Source organism: Chrysemys picta, chromosome 7 (assembly GCF_011386835.1).
Source record: "Chrysemys picta bellii isolate R12L10 chromosome 7, ASM1138683v2, whole genome shotgun sequence".
NCBI classification, from domain to species: Eukaryota; Metazoa; Chordata; order Testudines; family Emydidae; genus Chrysemys; species Chrysemys picta.
This window is the reverse complement of record NC_088797.1, coordinates 57,755,457-57,771,578: the sequence shown is the minus strand read 5'-3', so window position 1 is coordinate 57,771,578 and position 16,122 is coordinate 57,755,457. Positions and strand designations below refer to the sequence as shown.

General features: G+C 53.8%; 1 protein-coding gene across 18 annotated transcripts in view; it reads left to right on the top strand.

Moving 5' to 3' along the window:
* GBF1 (golgi brefeldin A resistant guanine nucleotide exchange factor 1) overlaps positions 1-16,122 on the top strand; it is a 193,941-nt gene extending 177,819 nt beyond the window's left edge. For 12 of the 18 annotated variants that reach the window (XM_065551565.1, XM_008171363.4, XM_008171364.4 and 9 more), the window contains 13 exons: positions 542-636; positions 1,353-1,506; positions 2,573-2,795; positions 4,743-4,906; positions 5,403-5,649; positions 6,198-6,397; positions 10,788-10,938; positions 11,702-11,832; positions 12,278-12,379; positions 13,054-13,167; positions 13,401-13,578; positions 13,861-13,977; positions 14,518-16,122. In XM_065551565.1, coding sequence (XP_065407637.1) covers positions 542-636; positions 1,353-1,506; positions 2,573-2,795; positions 4,743-4,906; positions 5,403-5,649; positions 6,198-6,397; positions 10,788-10,938; positions 11,702-11,832; positions 12,278-12,379; positions 13,054-13,167; positions 13,401-13,578; positions 13,861-13,977; positions 14,518-14,801 — 2,160 coding nt within the window. In that variant the 3' untranslated portion in view covers positions 14,802-16,122. The remainder of the gene's footprint in view (positions 1-541; positions 637-1,352; positions 1,507-2,572; positions 2,796-4,742; positions 4,907-5,402; positions 5,650-6,197; positions 6,398-10,787; positions 10,939-11,701; positions 11,833-12,277; positions 12,380-13,053; positions 13,168-13,400; positions 13,579-13,860; positions 13,978-14,517) is intronic. The other 6 variants (XM_065551572.1, XM_008171366.4, XM_065551570.1 and 3 more) reach the window with 1 other exon arrangement.

Below are 16,122 nucleotides of genomic sequence, written 5' to 3'. Positions count from 1 at the left end.
CAGGTTGTAGGGCTAGAGGATAGTGGTCAGGGGGGTACGCTGTAATTACAGCCATGTAACATATACTGCGGTGGAATATTTCCCTTGCAGGTCCTTCTCCAGAAGACTTATCTAGGAGTACTTTAAGAATAGCACTCAGTTCAGCTTTTGGCTCAAGGTTTCTCATTGTCTCTGGGATGGGAAATTAGGTCCAGGGACTTCCTTAAGAGCAGAGCCAGGTGTTATTTTGTTGTATAGCTTCTTAAAGGATCACTGTGGGACTCAGCAGAGTCTTGAGAACTCGTGTAGCTGTGCCTAGGGGCCCTGGGGCCGTCCCTCTTGCCTTCCCTTGGCAAGCTGCATGCCTGAATGCCTGGTAGTTGAACATTAGTTAGCGCATCAGGAAAAGAATCTGGCAGCTCTGCTCTCCCAAATGGCTGATCCAGTCGCAAAAGCTGCAAAGTGCTGTGTGACTGGGGGAATGCACAAACGGGTCCCTCTGGGAGGGTTTCTACTGCATGCAGAGGTGATGATGGGTACTGATGATTTTTGGCTCTTTCAGGCTCTGATCTCCGTAACTCCTGATGAGGAGACATATGATGAGGAGGACGCTGCTTTCTGCTTGGAGATGCTGCTGAGGATTGTGCTGGAGAATAGGTGATTCTTTGAGCTGCATGCCAATGCCTTCATTCAAACACAGTCTCCAGAACTGCTCCAGCAGTGACTAGCTGATGTGTAGGTCCTGGGGCTCAGTTCCTTATGGGCTTGGTTTGCCAGCTGAAGCACAACTGCTGGGTTTAGTAGTTCCACCACAGTACCTGTAAACAAAGGAGCCATCCCTTGTGAAGCTCTGCTTACTACAGGGAGACCTAGAGGACATGGAGACTAAAATGGTGTCTGCCCCAGCTAGGTATGCAGAGGTGGGGGAGACCTGACTCCTAGAGTAGAGGTGGGGGGATAGTGTAGCTGCAGTGCAAAGTCTTATGATCAAGAATTACCCTTCCCCCACATCGCCTTGATGGTGAGGTGGGTGGCCTGTTGCAAAGATCTCCTGCTAAATATGGGAGGGCTGGCCGGTGGGGCTGGCGGGAGCCCCTATGCGTCTGGCACACCTGAGGCGGGGAAGGGGTTGCAAAATGAGCAAAGGGGCCAGGAGGTTCTAAGGAAGCTGAGTTTAGGGTGCCCTCCCTCACGTGGTTGCCTGTGAATAATGAAGCAATGAGCTCCCATAGATCTGCTGTTGGTAACTCTCTGCTGGAGCATCCAAGTGAAGCAGAGAGATACTAGGCCTGCAAGGTCTCTGAGAACAGCCGCTCAGCCTTGCTGTTCATCTCCCTTCACCCTGCCCTTTCTCCTGTTGCTGTGTTGGCTAGGGACCGTGTGGGATGTGTCTGGCAGGCAGTGCGAGACCACCTCTATCACCTGTGCGTCCATGCTCTGGAGTTCTGCTTCCTGGTGGAAAGAGCGGTGGTAGGGCTGCTCAGGCTGGCCATTCGGCTCCTGCGCCGGGAGGAGATCAGTGCCCAGGTAAAGGGGTTGGTGGAGGTCGGTGCACTGGGTTTTGTGTCTGCACTCACCAGCCCGTGAGGAATCTGTTGCTGCTGTTAGTCATCCTAGCATGGCATCACTTGTGTGCTCTGAGTGCTGGCCTCTTTCCTGTATTTGTGGCAGGACCACTTCTCACCTGTTCACTTGTCTTGGGATTTGGTGCCCTGCTGCAGACTTCAAGGCACTTTGGGCGCTGTTTGAATTGCTAAGAAGGGGAGAGTTACAGCTAAAAGGCAAAAGCCATGGAGCCTGGTCTGATGGGTTCAGAGCATTGAAGATGATGGAGAAGAATTCCCCTACAAGGGCCCTTAGCCAGGGAAAGACCCATCCCCCAAAGGCATATGAACATGTCCCTTGTCATGGAGAAGGAGGGTAGGTGGACCTGGTCTGGGAGAGGGGAATCTCACAGCCAAAGGGACAACGTCCGTTTAAAGCCTAGTCAGTTAAAAGTAGTGTCAGGTCTTGACAGATACACACCCTGTGGGACACCTGCATCTGAGAGCACTTCAGAGTCCAATTGACAAGTGAACAGACTCAACTGCAGACTGATGGTTTTCTTCACCCTTTCAGTTCTAGGGGCTGAAGGTGTTGTGTGGAACAGTGGTGACTAAAATGCTTTCACCCAAGTTTGTGTGTTAACCGTATGTGCCTAAAGAGACACCGTTACAATCCCTGGCTTGTAGCTTCTTTGTACTAACACACTGCCTGGGTGATGGGGAGTTTTATACTCTTTACACACCACATTGAATGGCCTTGTCCCTGCTTGTGCCGCTTTGCTGACATCCTACTACAGCAGATTCCAGCTCACAGAAATTGTCTGCTGCCAACCACCAGGCACTAAGGGACCTAAGCACACTGTATGTGACTACTGCACACCAGCGAGCAAGGGGGCTGGGTTAATCTCACAGTCCTTTGCAGTGCACGCAACTCTGCTGAAGAAGCTGCAGCCTTTAGCTCTAAGTAACTGGGAGAGGAGGACTCTGATAAGAAATGGGACTGGATGTAGCGCTGGCCCTGAGCACTCACTGCCACCTTCCCTGGCCAGGTTCTCCTCTCGCTCCGTATCCTGCTAATGATGAAGCCCAGCGTGCTGTCCAGAGTTAGCCACCAGGTTGCCTATGGCCTCCACGAGCTCCTGAAGACCAATGCTGCCAACATCCACTCCGGGGATGACTGGTACACACTCTTCACCCTCCTGGAGTGTATCGGGTCAGGGGTGAAACCGCCCCCAGCCCTGCAGGTTACAGCAAGGGCAGATAATGACACAGGTAAGACAGAGGGCTGCTGCTAGGAAATCTGATGCCTGCTTGCCAGATAAGCAGCTGCTTCCCCGGGCTTTTCAATTAGCAAAGGGGTCTGCAGGAAAACAAAGCTGATATTAAACTACATTAGCAAGATTAAAAGCCAGCACCTGCTGTTCACTCCTACTCATGATTTGTCCCTTTCTCTGCTCTGCCATCTCCTCCTGGAGCAGTAGCCCATGCACCAGAGGGAACAATGGAAGGGAAGCTGAGATTGCACAGCTGCTGAGAGAGACTGCTGTGTTCCAAGAGAGGGAGGGGGGTCTTGTCCTGGGCAGTACAGATTAATCCCCCTCTTCGGGGGTGTAATATAAACCGAGCTATTGTCCATATCTTACTAGATGTTCTTATAGGGGGAGACAGCAAGGAAGTGAAGAGACTGGCTCCTCTGTGGCTGTTTTAAGAGCAGTGTGCTGGGAAACTGCAATCAAACATTTGTGATTCTGAATCCATTTGGGCATAGACAGGGCACTGGCCACTCATACAAAACCTGCTCACAAGTCCCCCACTGTCTCACCTTGATACTTACCGATCACCTGAGAGCAATCCAGTTGGGAGCATTGGCAAATCCAATCTAAGCTCCTCTCCTTCCCCCCCCCCCCCCCTCCCGCACATGGCAAAATGATTGATGATGTGCCTTCAAAGCTCATTGCCACAGGCCTACAATAGAGGGCCTCCTTCCTCTCCCCAGCTCTTACTTGTGAGGTCCTGGGGCGTTATGCCTGCTGGTTTGGCAAGTCCTGCTGCCATAGACTCCTAGCTGCTGGAGACGGGGCTGGTGGGCCTTTCATCTTGGCTTCTACAGGGGCCAGCCCAGGATTGTTCTCTACAGTCTCTTCTAGCACTGCTGTCTGTTGGTGGCACAAGCACACGACAAGACCCAGTGGCAATGCAACAGCCCACAAGCTCTTCTGCCATGAGTCTTGTACCAAGAAATGCATTCGGACATTCAGGGCCGAGCTCTACCTCCCTCCCTGCTGGCTAAATTGTAGCAAATGTGGGATGTTGGAGAACACCCAGCAATTGCCCATAAATAAGTGATCCCATTGGCTTCGGTGCTGCCCCCAGCAAGGATTGCTTAGCTGGGAATGTGTGATATCAAACTGAATGCCAGGTGTAGAGAAGGCAGCCCCTATGACACAGCATGCTAAAGTACACGGCTGGCTATTGGAGAGCATGAGATTAGTGCAGAGGTGGGGCTGGGTGAATGACCCCGAGGCCCTATCTAGCGCATGAAATTCTCCAACACGTTGGCTGTGCTGCCCTCTCCCACCATAGCAACTGCAGTAATTCTCCTCAAACTCCCCTTTTCCGTGTGATGTTTCTGATCTGCCCCCCTGGAGTAGAGTGCCTGGAATGAAAGCACTTCCATGCATACAAATGGGGCTCAGCAGTTCAGGCCACGTTTTTGGTTGGATCTGCATGTATCCCCTGTTCTGTATGGCTATGTAACAGGCAGTGTGGGTGCGGGGGGAGGGCACATGCACAAATGGGGGGTGGGGGTGTGAAAGATTTTGCAAATGCAATTTCGGAGATGAGTTTTGGGAACCCCCGGCTGGGATCCATCTTTATCCTGTCCAGGCTTCAGCGTTGGACTTTCTCCCCTTCTAGGTCCCCAGCCATGTTAGCCAGCTGGAGCATGGGGAATCCTGTGGGAATTCACAGCATAAATCATGTGTTCCCTCAGAAGAGGAGAGTCTGCTACAGGGGATAAACTATTACAAAGATCTGGTCTTTCTCTCTCTCCCCTGAGGGTGCTGCTCTGATGGCTACTTTCATGGGGGAAAAGCAAGAGGAGATGAGGCCTGGCCAGGTTCTCCTCTAACTGGGAACTCGTGGGCTGGAGCAGCCTCTTTTGGCTTGTATCCTCTGGAGCTCTGGCTTTGGCTCACTTCTATGCATTTCTTCTTGAAGGTGCTCAGTCTGACAGTGAGATCTCCTTGTCCTACCACCCCAGTGATGTCAGCCTGGACCGTGGCTACACCTCTGATTCTGAGGTGTATGCTGATCACAGTAAGCAAGGCAAGATGCATCGCTCCGTGACTGACGTGGATGTGGTGAACAGCGGCTGGCTGGTGGTGAGTGAGGCGAGGGCTGCCTGGGGTGAAGGCTCGATCCCCTGTAGCAGCAGAGTGTACAGAAGTGAGACAGCTGTAAGCACCACAGCTGGACACGTATCCACTGGAGTTGGAGTGCAGCTGTCATTGAGCTCCCTGCCCTGCAGATCCCATCCTCCTCAATATGCATCTAGCTCGTGCTTGCCCTGTAGTGAGTGGGTGCAGTTCTCTGACAGCTCTGGGTGGAGGGTAGGGTGGGGTGGGGTCTGAAGGGAATGGGACTGGAGAACAGAGCAAGGAGGGTGAGGGAAGGAAAGGGGGATGAAAGGCAAAGGTGGAGAGGAGGTGAACAGGAGGAGACAAGTGTGGAAAGGAGGAGAGATGAGTCTGCCAGCAGCAGTACCTCCTGTTGGTGATAGAGAAAAGGGCCTGTCTCTGGCCTTGGGGATGGGCTGATGCGTGTGTGCTGTGCACACTGGGCTACATCCTCTCACACTGCTAGTGCTCCGCATTGCAGGTTGGCAAGGACGACATTGACAGCCCCAAACCCATGGCTGGGCTCAGCAGGCAGGGTCCGTCTCCTCTCGTGAACCAGTATAGCCTGACTGTGGGTCTGGACCTGGGCCCACACGACACCAAATCTCTCATGAAGTGCGTGGAGTCCCTGTCCTTCATTGTGCGAGATGCTGCTCATGTCACTCCAGAGAACTTCGAGCTCTGCGTCAAAACCATCCGCATCTTTGTAGAGGCGAGTTTGAATGGAGGTGAGGCGGGGCTTGGTTAGGGTGCGTCCAGCAACAGCACACAGAGGAGCAAGAGACAAGCAGAGCGCACCCCCAGAGAAGGAGAGCCAATCGGCTGTGGGATTTTCTCAGAAGCGGGGGTGGGGGCAGGGGGAGGCCTTGTCACTTCAGCCTTTTAAAGCTTGGCTGTCTGCAGCAGGCAGATCTCACCCAGTGGGGGTCAGTCTGGCTATGGGTGCTGGAGTAGTGAGCTAGTGCTGACCTCATTCCATAGCTCCTTCCTGTCCCTCATTCCTGCCAGTGAGGGGAACCGTGTGACTGCAATGTGGAGAAAGAGGAGCACCATCAGCCAGAGAAATGGCGTCCTGGTGGTGCTGCTGCCCGGGGCTTGGTTCCAACAGGCTCTGAGGATCCACAGACCTCTGGGGGCACTCAGCACCTCATGAGGTTGTTGGGCCCTTTGCTTCAGCATGTTGTTAGCATGTAGATTGAGAGGGGCTTGCAGGCCAGTCTGCATTGGGATCCCAGTGCGTATGATGGAGTATGTTACAGCCCCTGGTGCTCCCTAGGGTACAAGTCCCAGGAGAAGCGGGCGAAAAGCCATAAGTATGATGGTAAAGCCAACCGGTTCAAGAAGAAGCCAAAAGAGAACTCGCTGAGGCGCTCGCGGGCCTCGAGCCAGCACCAGAGCCACTCCCACAGTGACGAGGAGGATGACGAGAGTGTTCCGGCCAGCTACCACACTGTGTCTTTACAGGTTAGTCAGGACGTAAGTATAGCCAGGATTTCCTCCTCTCCTTTCCCATCTGGGGGCCCCGCTGCCCACCCTTGGTGGGAACTCCCCCGAGAGGGATGGGGCTCATCTCTATCAGTGCTCAGCAAGGGGTCAGGCATGTGTCTGGTTGTAATGTTAAGGGGAGTGTAGGAAGTGCCTGTGTGATGAAGGGAGACACAGGCAGGTGGGGGGGGGGGGGAATGAAGGCTGTGTCTGGAGCTGTGGGGGTCACTGAAAAATGTGATTGGGATGGGGGGGATTTTGTGATGATAGTGAGGGGCATCTGTGATAGAGGAACGAAGGATGTGTGAGCCCTGGGGTGTGTCTGAGGTGGGATTAGGGCACTTCCATGGAGGGAAGTGAAGAATGTGTTTGGAATTTGGAGGTCTTTGAAGGGCGGAGGAGTCACCTCTGTCTGAAAACAGTTCTCAATGCGGACCTTGACTGGCCATGTGCAGCACCATGCTGGGTGTTGTTCCGTGGGAAGTGTCATGCTGTAGACCTATAGTTCAGTCACTGAATCATTAGTCCCTGAGCAATAGCCTTGTTACAGGCTTTACCCAGAAAAGATCAGACTGTACCTGGTCAGCATGACTGCAATTGTCTCCCTCTCTCCAGCGGGGACCGCTCCCTCCCCACATGCCTAGAAGGGCTCCATTCTTTCCCATGCGACCCACTAGTCCTTCCCAGTGGTGAGCTGGAGTTGGTTCGCACTGGTTCGCAAGAACTGGTTGCTAAATTTAGAAGCTGGTGTAGAACCGGTTACTAAAGGGGCGGGCGGGTGAGCAAACTCTGGTCCGCGGGCCACATCCGGCCCGCAGGACCATCCTGTCTGGCCCACCTGAGCTCCCAGCTGGGGAGGCCAAGGCTCCCCCAGCCCTGGGGAAAGCGGCGGGGCTCCCAGGGGGCAGCAGAGGCAGCTGCAGCCCCGGCCTTTTAAATAGCCCCTGGAGACCCCCACTACCCCAGGGCTCCAGCAGTGGGGCTCTGGTGGCAATTTAAAGGGCCTAGGGCTCCCAGCAGAGGCTGGAGCCCCAGGCCCTTTAAATTGCCCCCTGGGGAAGCCGGGCCACCCCAGTATGGCGCACCGGCTCTTGCCGGTACGCTGTACAGGGGCATACCAGCTTACTTTCACCTTTTGGGTAAGGGGGTGGGGCTGCAAGCTCCAGTGACTGCACGGCATCCTTACACAGCAGCATGCTAAGGGGGCCAGCCGGGGCTGGAGGAGGGGTTGGATAAGGGGTAGGGAGTGGTTGGAGGAGGGGTTGGATAAGGGGTAGGGAGTGATTGGAGGGGGCAGAGGTTATGGGGAGGTGGTCAGGGGACAGGGAAAGGGGGGGTTGGGTAGGCGTGGGAGTCCCGGGGGTCTGTCGGGGTGGTAGTAGATGGGGTTGGGGCAGTCAGGGGACAGGGAGTGGGGCAAGTTGGGTAGGGGGTGGGGTCCTGGGGGGCAGTTAGGGTGGGGCGTCTTGGGAGGGGGTGGTCACGGGACAAGGGTGGGGTTGATGGGTTGCGGGTTCTGAGGGGGGCAGTTGGGGGCAAGACGTGGGTTGGGGTCAGATGGGTGGGTGCCGGGGGGGAAACAGGCACGTGGGGCTTGTACTCACCGCGCGGTTCCCTACCGGATCTTCGGCAGCACTTTGGTGGCGGGCGAGTGAAGGATCTGCCGCCGAAAACCCGGAGCGAGTGAGGACACACACACACCCCTCCCCCCCGCCGCCAAAGTGCTGCCGAGGATCCGGTAAGGAACCGGTTCTTAGGAATTTGGGAGCTCATCACTGGTCCTTCCCCTGATCCTCTCTCCTTCTCCCAGAGGAGTGCTTCTTCCTTCCATCCCTTAAAGACAGGCTCATCTCTGCCAGTGTGTTTGTCCCCCTCTCTTGCATGACCCAGTGGGGGGCATAGAAGGATGTGAGACTGCTCACTGGTGTGGGCGAATCTGGGTGAGGAGTGGAAGCCCTTAGCCCTGGGTTAGGGAAGGCAGGGCACAGCATTGCTTTGGGCACTAGAATCCTGCAAGTTGCAAGGGTGCCAATTGGGGGGGGGGGGGTCCTGCCCCACCCTGAGTTCCCTACAGGAGGTGGGCTCCCAGGTGGACCTCTCAACTTCACAGAATTACACCTCTACCCTGATATAACGGTGTCCTCAGGAGCCAAAAAATCTTACCGCGTTATAGGTGAAACTGTTATATCGAACTTGCTTTGATCTGCCAGAGTGCGCAGCCCCGCCCCCCGGAGCACTGCTTTACCACATTATATCCGAATTCATGTTATATCCGGGTAGAGGTTTAGTGTGGAATGTGAGTTCTGCAGAGGAGAGGTGCTTCTTGCAGCTTGTGCTCTTGGGGCAGGGAGTCAGTGTTTTGTTTACAAACAGAGGCAGGGTGATTAAGATAAGAAAGGTTGGTGATTAAATTAAGGATCTGGAAGTCTTTAGATGAACCTGTAAAACAGGAATCCCTGGGGGGTGTTGAAGAGAGAAAGCAGAGGACTCAGAAGAAATACAGCCAAGCCCTCTGAGCCAAGTTTATATTCAGAAAAGATCAGGGGGGTAGCCGTGTTAGTCTGTATCCACAAAACAACGAGGAGTCTGGTGGGCACTTTAAGACTAACAGATTTATTTGGGCATAAGCTTTCATGGGTAAAAAAGAAGTGGGTTTTTACCCATGAAAGCTTATGCCTAAATAAATCTGTTAGTCTTTAAGGTGCCACCAGACTCCCCGTTTTTATTCAGAAAAGAGGGATATGTGAGAGGGGTATGTGAAAAGAAGGAGCCAAAACCCAGGGAAGGGATAGCAGATATAGAGAAGTTCCCACTCTCTGTGGTACTTATGTGGCCCCATCACCACAGTATGACTACCTCACATCACAGGCCCTCGGTGAGGTAGAGCAGTGTTGTTATCCCCATTGTACAGATGGGGCACTGAGGGACACACTAGGGTGACCAGATGTCTCGATTTTATAGGGACCGTCCCAATATTTGGGGCCTTGTCTTGTATAGGTGCCTATTACCCTCCACCCCTTGTCCCAATTTTTCACACTTGCTGTCTAGTCACCCTAGGACACAGACAAAAGGCCAGATTTTCAAAGGGGGAAAATGTAGTCCCTGAGCTAATGCATATATGATGTGTAACTCTGGATAAGATGGCTCGGATATTTAAGTATGAAGTGTATAGTTATTGCCCACACATGTGATTATAATCATATGTTCACTGTGATGTTAATATCTCTGAGTGGAGGCACTGATGGCAATAGTTTTACTTGATTAATGTCTAGGAGATTTGACCCTCCAAGTTTCTTTCAAGAGGAAGAGCTGCCCAGAACTCCAGTGCTGTTTATTTTTCTTTCCTGCCTGCATTGGCTCTGAGATACCTCAGAAGTCTCAATTCTTTTCTCAACTTTAAAATGTGGAATTTTCTTGGTGTTTGGTTTTAAATATTCAACTGTGAAAAATGCAACTCAAGCACTGTAGTGTTGTGTTTAAGATCCTTCTGGAAAGTAACTAGCCTCTAAACAGAAGGCAGTGTTGCCAACTCTCATGATTTTGTCATGAGTCTGTCATGAGTCTCATGATAATTATTGTTTTCCTTAAAGCCCCAGCTCCTGGAGTCAAGTGTATATGTGATGATTTCATCCTTCATTCTTAAAGAGAAGTGACATTTCTAGCCTTTGTGTGTGTGGAGAAATCTTCAAAATGTGACCCCAGTGCACTGTAAAGGCTCAAAAAGCAAAATGTAAATAAAAAGAACACCAAATGTATTATTTATACATAATCTCATTATTTTTAAAGCCAATCTCATGATTTTTGGTGAGCCTGATTCATGAACATTTGGGGTTGGCAATACTATGAAAGTGACTTGACAGTGTCAGTTTCACTCCTGTTTAAAGTCAGTTTCTAGTCTATTATTTGTAGTGGGGTAATCCCAGGCAGTATAAACTCAGGGGCCTTGCCCTAGTAGGATGTTTCCAAAAGTTAAATGATCTATTCCAAGCTTGATGAACTGCAAAAAAGTGATAGAAAGTAATCTAGATTTTTCTACAATCATTTCAATAGTTAGTTGTATTCAAGAATTAGTACCAAAGTAAGTTTACACATTAAAATTTTAAACCAAACAAGTGTCCCTTAAGTGAATTGACACAAGATATCAGAACATGTTAGTATTAGAGCTGAGTGGGTTTAATATTTATTGAATTTTCTTTCTTTATATAGGAATTAGAAATTATCTGACAGGGCACTGTATCTAAGATGTTATCTGGAAAAAAAATCCTGAGTTTTCAGGTGCCCAAGTAGCCTCAGGAATCATGGTTAAAGTTAACCCCCTCCCCCCCACCACCATGAAATGGCATCCCTGGTGCGTTGCTTACTTGGATGCTTTTAATTGCAGTTGCTGGACCTCATGCACACCCTCCACACACGAGCTGCCACCATCTACAGCTCCTGGGCAGAGGAGCAGCGCCACCTGGAGGCCGCAGGGAAGAAAATCGAAGCAGACTCTCAAACACTGTGGTCCAACTGCTGGTGCCCCTTGCTGCAGGGTAAAGCCTGCCCCTTCCCCACCCCCGCTTTCCTATGCTGATGGGGTGGAGATTTCCAGTGTCAGGGTGAGGGCTGGTACACAGGGCCGAGCCCTGCAGAGGGGAGAAGGAGGAGAGTTCAGCCAGAGCTGCTCCTTGTGTCCTCTCCAGATGGAAAAGGACACTGGACAGCAGCTGTATGACAAGTGATGTCCAAGCCCAGCTTGAGAAGAAATCAGTGCGTTTGTTCCTGTTCCTTGGCTGTTTTGACATGGCTGTTGCTACCAATACCCTCCCACTGGCTAATGTCCTGTTTCACCTAGGCCAGGGGCCTGGCAGCTGAGATGAGCTTGCAGGGCAGCATGGGAAAGGGCCACAGTGACTAAGTGAGCAGCAGCACTGCTGTTCTGAACAGTTGGGGCTGAGCATCGTCCAGCACCATGGGGCTGGAGAGAGACGTGACTTAGTGCTCAGAGCAGGGCTGTGAGCTGAGTCCAACCTGGCATCTCTGCCACTGGCTCACTTTGGACTTGTCACTTCACCACTCTAGGCCTCACGTTCCCCATCTGTGACCTCGGTGCTGGATAGCTTCTCTCCGGGGGGTGAAGGAGGGTCAGCATATGCCCTTCCCTAGCACTTCTCACCCAAGGCTCCAGATTGCACGGCAAAGTGTTGCACTGCATTAGAATGAGCTTTTACACTTGCCCACGGGATGGCAGAGGAGGATGTGACACCACCCTATGTTTGATGCGGAAATGAGATTCTGATTCTCACCCGTGTGCAGGTATCGCCTGGCTGTGCTGTGATGCCCGGCGCCAGGTGCGGATGCAGGCGCTCACCTACCTGCAGCGGGCTCTCCTTGTGCATGACCTGCAGGCGCTGGATGCTCTGGAGTGGGAGTCCTGCTTCAATAAGGTAACCTCCCAGCTGGGCTGTGCACTTGAGCAGGGGAGCGCTGCCTCTGGGAACTGTAGCTGGAGTTGGCTGGCTTCCCATTGGCTTTAGCAGTGCTGTATGGGGGAGTCAAGGAGCAAGCCGTCCAGGGGCTGAGGGCACTGGCTTCCCATGCCCTGTGGCTAGCATGGGAGTGCAGCTGTTCCAGGCAGCTGCCCACTCACAGTGACGGATTGGGCTTTCCCTACTCCCAGTCCCTCTGAAAACCCTTTGCCCAGACTCCCAGCTGAACCTCTTTGAGGTGTGAAAGCAGCCCTGTACTTCTCATATCCTGAGCTGCCTCTGCGCTTGCTGGCCTGGGTGTGAGTCCCCAGAATGCCATGAGCCACTCTGGGCAGGTTAGCAACCTTCTCTGCTGTGGTGACGATTCCTGACCCCCAGCATGTTCATGTCATTGATCCACTAGGTGCTGTTCCCTCTGCTGACCAAACTGCTGGAGAACGTCAGTCCAGCTGATGTTGGTGGGATGGAAGAGACTAGAATGAGAGCCTCGACACTGCTCTCCAAGGCAAGGATGCGCCTCATTCCGCTTGTGCGTGCGGAGCTCTGTGGCAGACAGCTTGGCAAGACTTTGCTTGGGGTCTAGCTAAAAAGTTGTGCTTGGATTTTGACCAACTCTGCTGCTGTGGGGGTGGGCTTGAAGGTTGACTGCCAGTGTGTGATCTGGCCAGGCATTAGCCCTGAGCAATGGGCACCTCCCCGAGCTGCACGTGCTGTACTTAATGCTGTGCAATGCCTGCTTTCCAGGGGTTGTCTTGCTGCCAGACTGCAGCATGTCCCCCTCATCCCAGCATTCAGAAACATTCCTGTTCGCAGAGGATGGAGACAGGCACCTTAACACTGCACTCCTCCTCCTCCAGAACGATCAGTGATAATGCCTTGATCAGCATTTGGCCCGTGGCCCAGGGGAAGTGGGTGCCAAAGGCATGGAAGTGTGGGGGTCGGAGCTGAGCAGCAGCATGTGCTGGAGATCTAAAGGAGGGGAGATCAGGTCCTGGGCACTGCCTCTGGAGCCCACAGAGCCCTGTGGCTGGATTCCTGCCTATCCCTCTCCTGAACCTGCCAGAAAAAGGGAGGGCTCTGGGATGGAGGGTTTAGTCCCAGAGCTGAGGGTTGCAGCCCTGTGGCTTGGTGCTGCCTCTTAACTTGTGTCCCTTACTGTGGTGGTGGTTGCTACTCTAGGTGTTCCTGCAGCATCTCTCCCCGCTGCTCTCCTTGACAACATTCGCTGCTCTGTGGCTGACGATCCTGGACTTCATGGACAAATACATGCATGCAGGCTCCAGCGATTTACTGGTATGGCACTGAGTGGAAGCTACAATGCTTCCCCTGTTCTCTGGGCCTCATGGTGCCTTCTCTTCCCACTCTTACTCCCGGCTCCCTCCTCTCCCCTCCCCTGCTCTGAAAGCCTCCTGGTCCCATCTCCCCCAGTGGTCTCATGCTCCAAGACCCTCAGTCAGCTGTTCTGTGCCTCCATTTCTCTGTCCCTGATTTGCTCCAGCTCTGTTCTAAAGACTGTCTCTTTGCAGCCAGAGGCCATCCCAGAGTCTCTGAAGAACATGCTGCTTGTGATGGACACGGCTGGAATATTCCACAGTGCTGATTCACGCACAGGGTACTCGGACCTCTGGGAGATCACTTGGGAGCGGATAGATTGCTTCCTGCCCAGACTGCGTGATGAGCTCTTCAAACAGACAGTCATCCAGGGTACGCAGGTTTGGGGAATTGCCATCACGGCTCTGCCCTTGCAGGCCAGATCTTTGCTTCCTGGGTGGGGGGGGGGGGGGGGAGCCTTCCTCCAGTGCCAGGATGTTGGTGAACCCATAGGCCTGGGATGGAGGGAATGCCTTTTGCATTTGTTGGTGAGCCCATAGGCCTGGGGTGGTGGGGCTTGTGAGTAGGGCACTGTGGTGAGAGGCTGGATGGTGGGGTTGGGGGGAGTATGGCTCATGGGGGGCTGCAGGCTCACTGCTTGTTTTATGTATCTAGAACCTGTCCCCAGTGTGCCAACAGAGCCACATCCTCAGAAACCAGTGGCCCCTGCCCTGCCTGCTTCTGCCGCCCACCCAGCACCCTCGGAGAAGTCCTCTGAGCTGGGTGCCAGTGGTGAGTCTCCTGTGGGCTCAAGCACTCGTCCCTCCCCAGCAGCATTGTCCAGCTGGGCTTGGGTTCAATGGAGCCACTTTCAGCCTCAATCAGACTGGTCTGCAGGGGCTGGGTCTCCTGAGCAGGCTCTGAGCTGTGGAGTGGGCTTCAGTTTTCAACTGGACAAGCCTAGGCCTCCATCCCTCTGCGGTTATAGTGATGGGGGAATGCTCGTAGCTGCCCTGGCTTGTGTCTTTGTTCAGGCTGCCTGACTGGGACTGGGGAGGGTGGCCCGGGGGAAGGCACCGCGATCCCTGCTCGGCTCGGGTGGAGGCTGGCCTTGGCAAGCCCCACTATCCCCGCTTGGCTTTGGGGGAGGCTGGCCCATGGGAAGCCCCGTGATCCACTCTTGGCGGAGGGTGGTGGGAGGAAGGCCCTGCGATCCCTGCTGGGTGTGGGTGGGAGGCCGGCCTGGGGGCAGGCCCCATGATCCCTGCTTGCCTCGGAGTTACTTGGGATAGGGTTTAATACAAAGAATTGTTCTCTCCATTCCTTTCACAGACTCTGAGAGAGCCCCAGGCCTCGGCCCAGCCATCAGAGGCGCCTCTGGCTCCCCTCTCTCTGCGGTGGCATCGGTGAAGATGAGCCCTGTCACAGATGTACCTCCTCATATGGCGCAGTCACCACTGATCCTGCAGTCTCTCGCCTCCCCTCTGCAGGTCGGGGTGCCGCCTATGACTCTGCCAATCATTCTCAATCCTGCCCTGATTGAGGCCACTTCCCCAGTTCCCCTCCTGGCCACTGCACGGCCCACCGATCCCGTGACAACCTCTGAAGTCAACTAGAGTGAGGGGGCTCGAGGATGGCTTGCTGAGGAAGTGCTGCAGGTGGAGGATACCGGCTAGATTCTCCCTGGTAGTTGCCACGTTTGCTGTAGAGGATGGTAGCTTGAGCGGAAGGGCAGCAGGGTGCTTGGCAGGGCAGCTGCTAAAATCTCCCTGGAGCATGTCAGCCTCTGCTCCCTTTTCATGGCTACTGCTCAGGAGTCACTGGCTCCCTTCTTTGGAGGGGGAGCTCAGTGCCACTGACCATCGCTGACCGCCTCCTTGCCTTTGCAATCTCAGGGGCCAGGCAGCCACCTTTACCCAGCAGCCTGTGACCAAGCCACTGCTGTTAGCAGGTGAAGTGGGAAGCTCCGTGCTGTGGGAGCAGAGAGGCCTGGGTTCCTGGGACCCCTCTGATCATTCAGTCCAGCTGGTTCATCCTCCATGTCCACTGTCCTCGGCACTAGTTCTTGGTGCAGGCCCTGGGCATCCCCATGCAGCAGGGGTTTGGCTTTTGTTCCTCTCCCCAGAAACATACAGCCCCCTCAGCGTGGCTCTGAGCTTTCTGGCCATGGTGTGCAGGCTGCGCTCTCCTGGCTCCGGACTGCAGCGTATCACCAAGCTCCCTCCAGCCCAATGGTGAGAGGGCGCAAGTGGGCACCCCTGGCGAGACCAACTCTGGGTCTGAGTGACACGCTGAGGCCTTTCTGGGAGGAGGGAGAGAATCCAACCAGTGTTAGCTATTGGGCAGACTAGATGGAAGCCAGCAGCTGAAAGCAGACCCAGCAATGCCTCTCCCACAGCAGCTCTTGGGGAGCAACTCCCCATGAAATGAACAGCATCCTCCTGCCTAGACACTACACTGGCCCCTTCCTATTTCCAGCCGCAGGTGCTCTCTTCTCCAGCCGATGGGCCTGCATGCTCCTTAGCTTGAGAGAGGAGCTGGCTGCTGCTTGTCAAGTCCCACCGTGGGCACTGGGGTGCTCAGCTTCCCTCCTTCCCTGCCCCCAAAGCTCCAGCAGCTCAGCAAAGCCCTGGCAGCATTGCACTTTGCTTCTCACCTGCGCTGTGGATGCCGGTACCTTCTCTGCCATCCCTTCCCGAAGTGGAGCGAGCCAGCTGGAATGTACCATATCTCAGTTCTTCCTGTTTTCTGAACTAGTTTTATAAATTCTCCGGGCTGATTGCAGAAATCCCATTGGAAACGGGGAGCGACTCAGAGCCAGCGTGTTCTGTACTCAGAGGAAACCCAGAGCCGCAGGGGATAGACAATGTACATAAGGAAGAAATGGCTGGGAATCCAATGGACTTTTTACAGTGTAATAAATGTCTTGTAAATGAA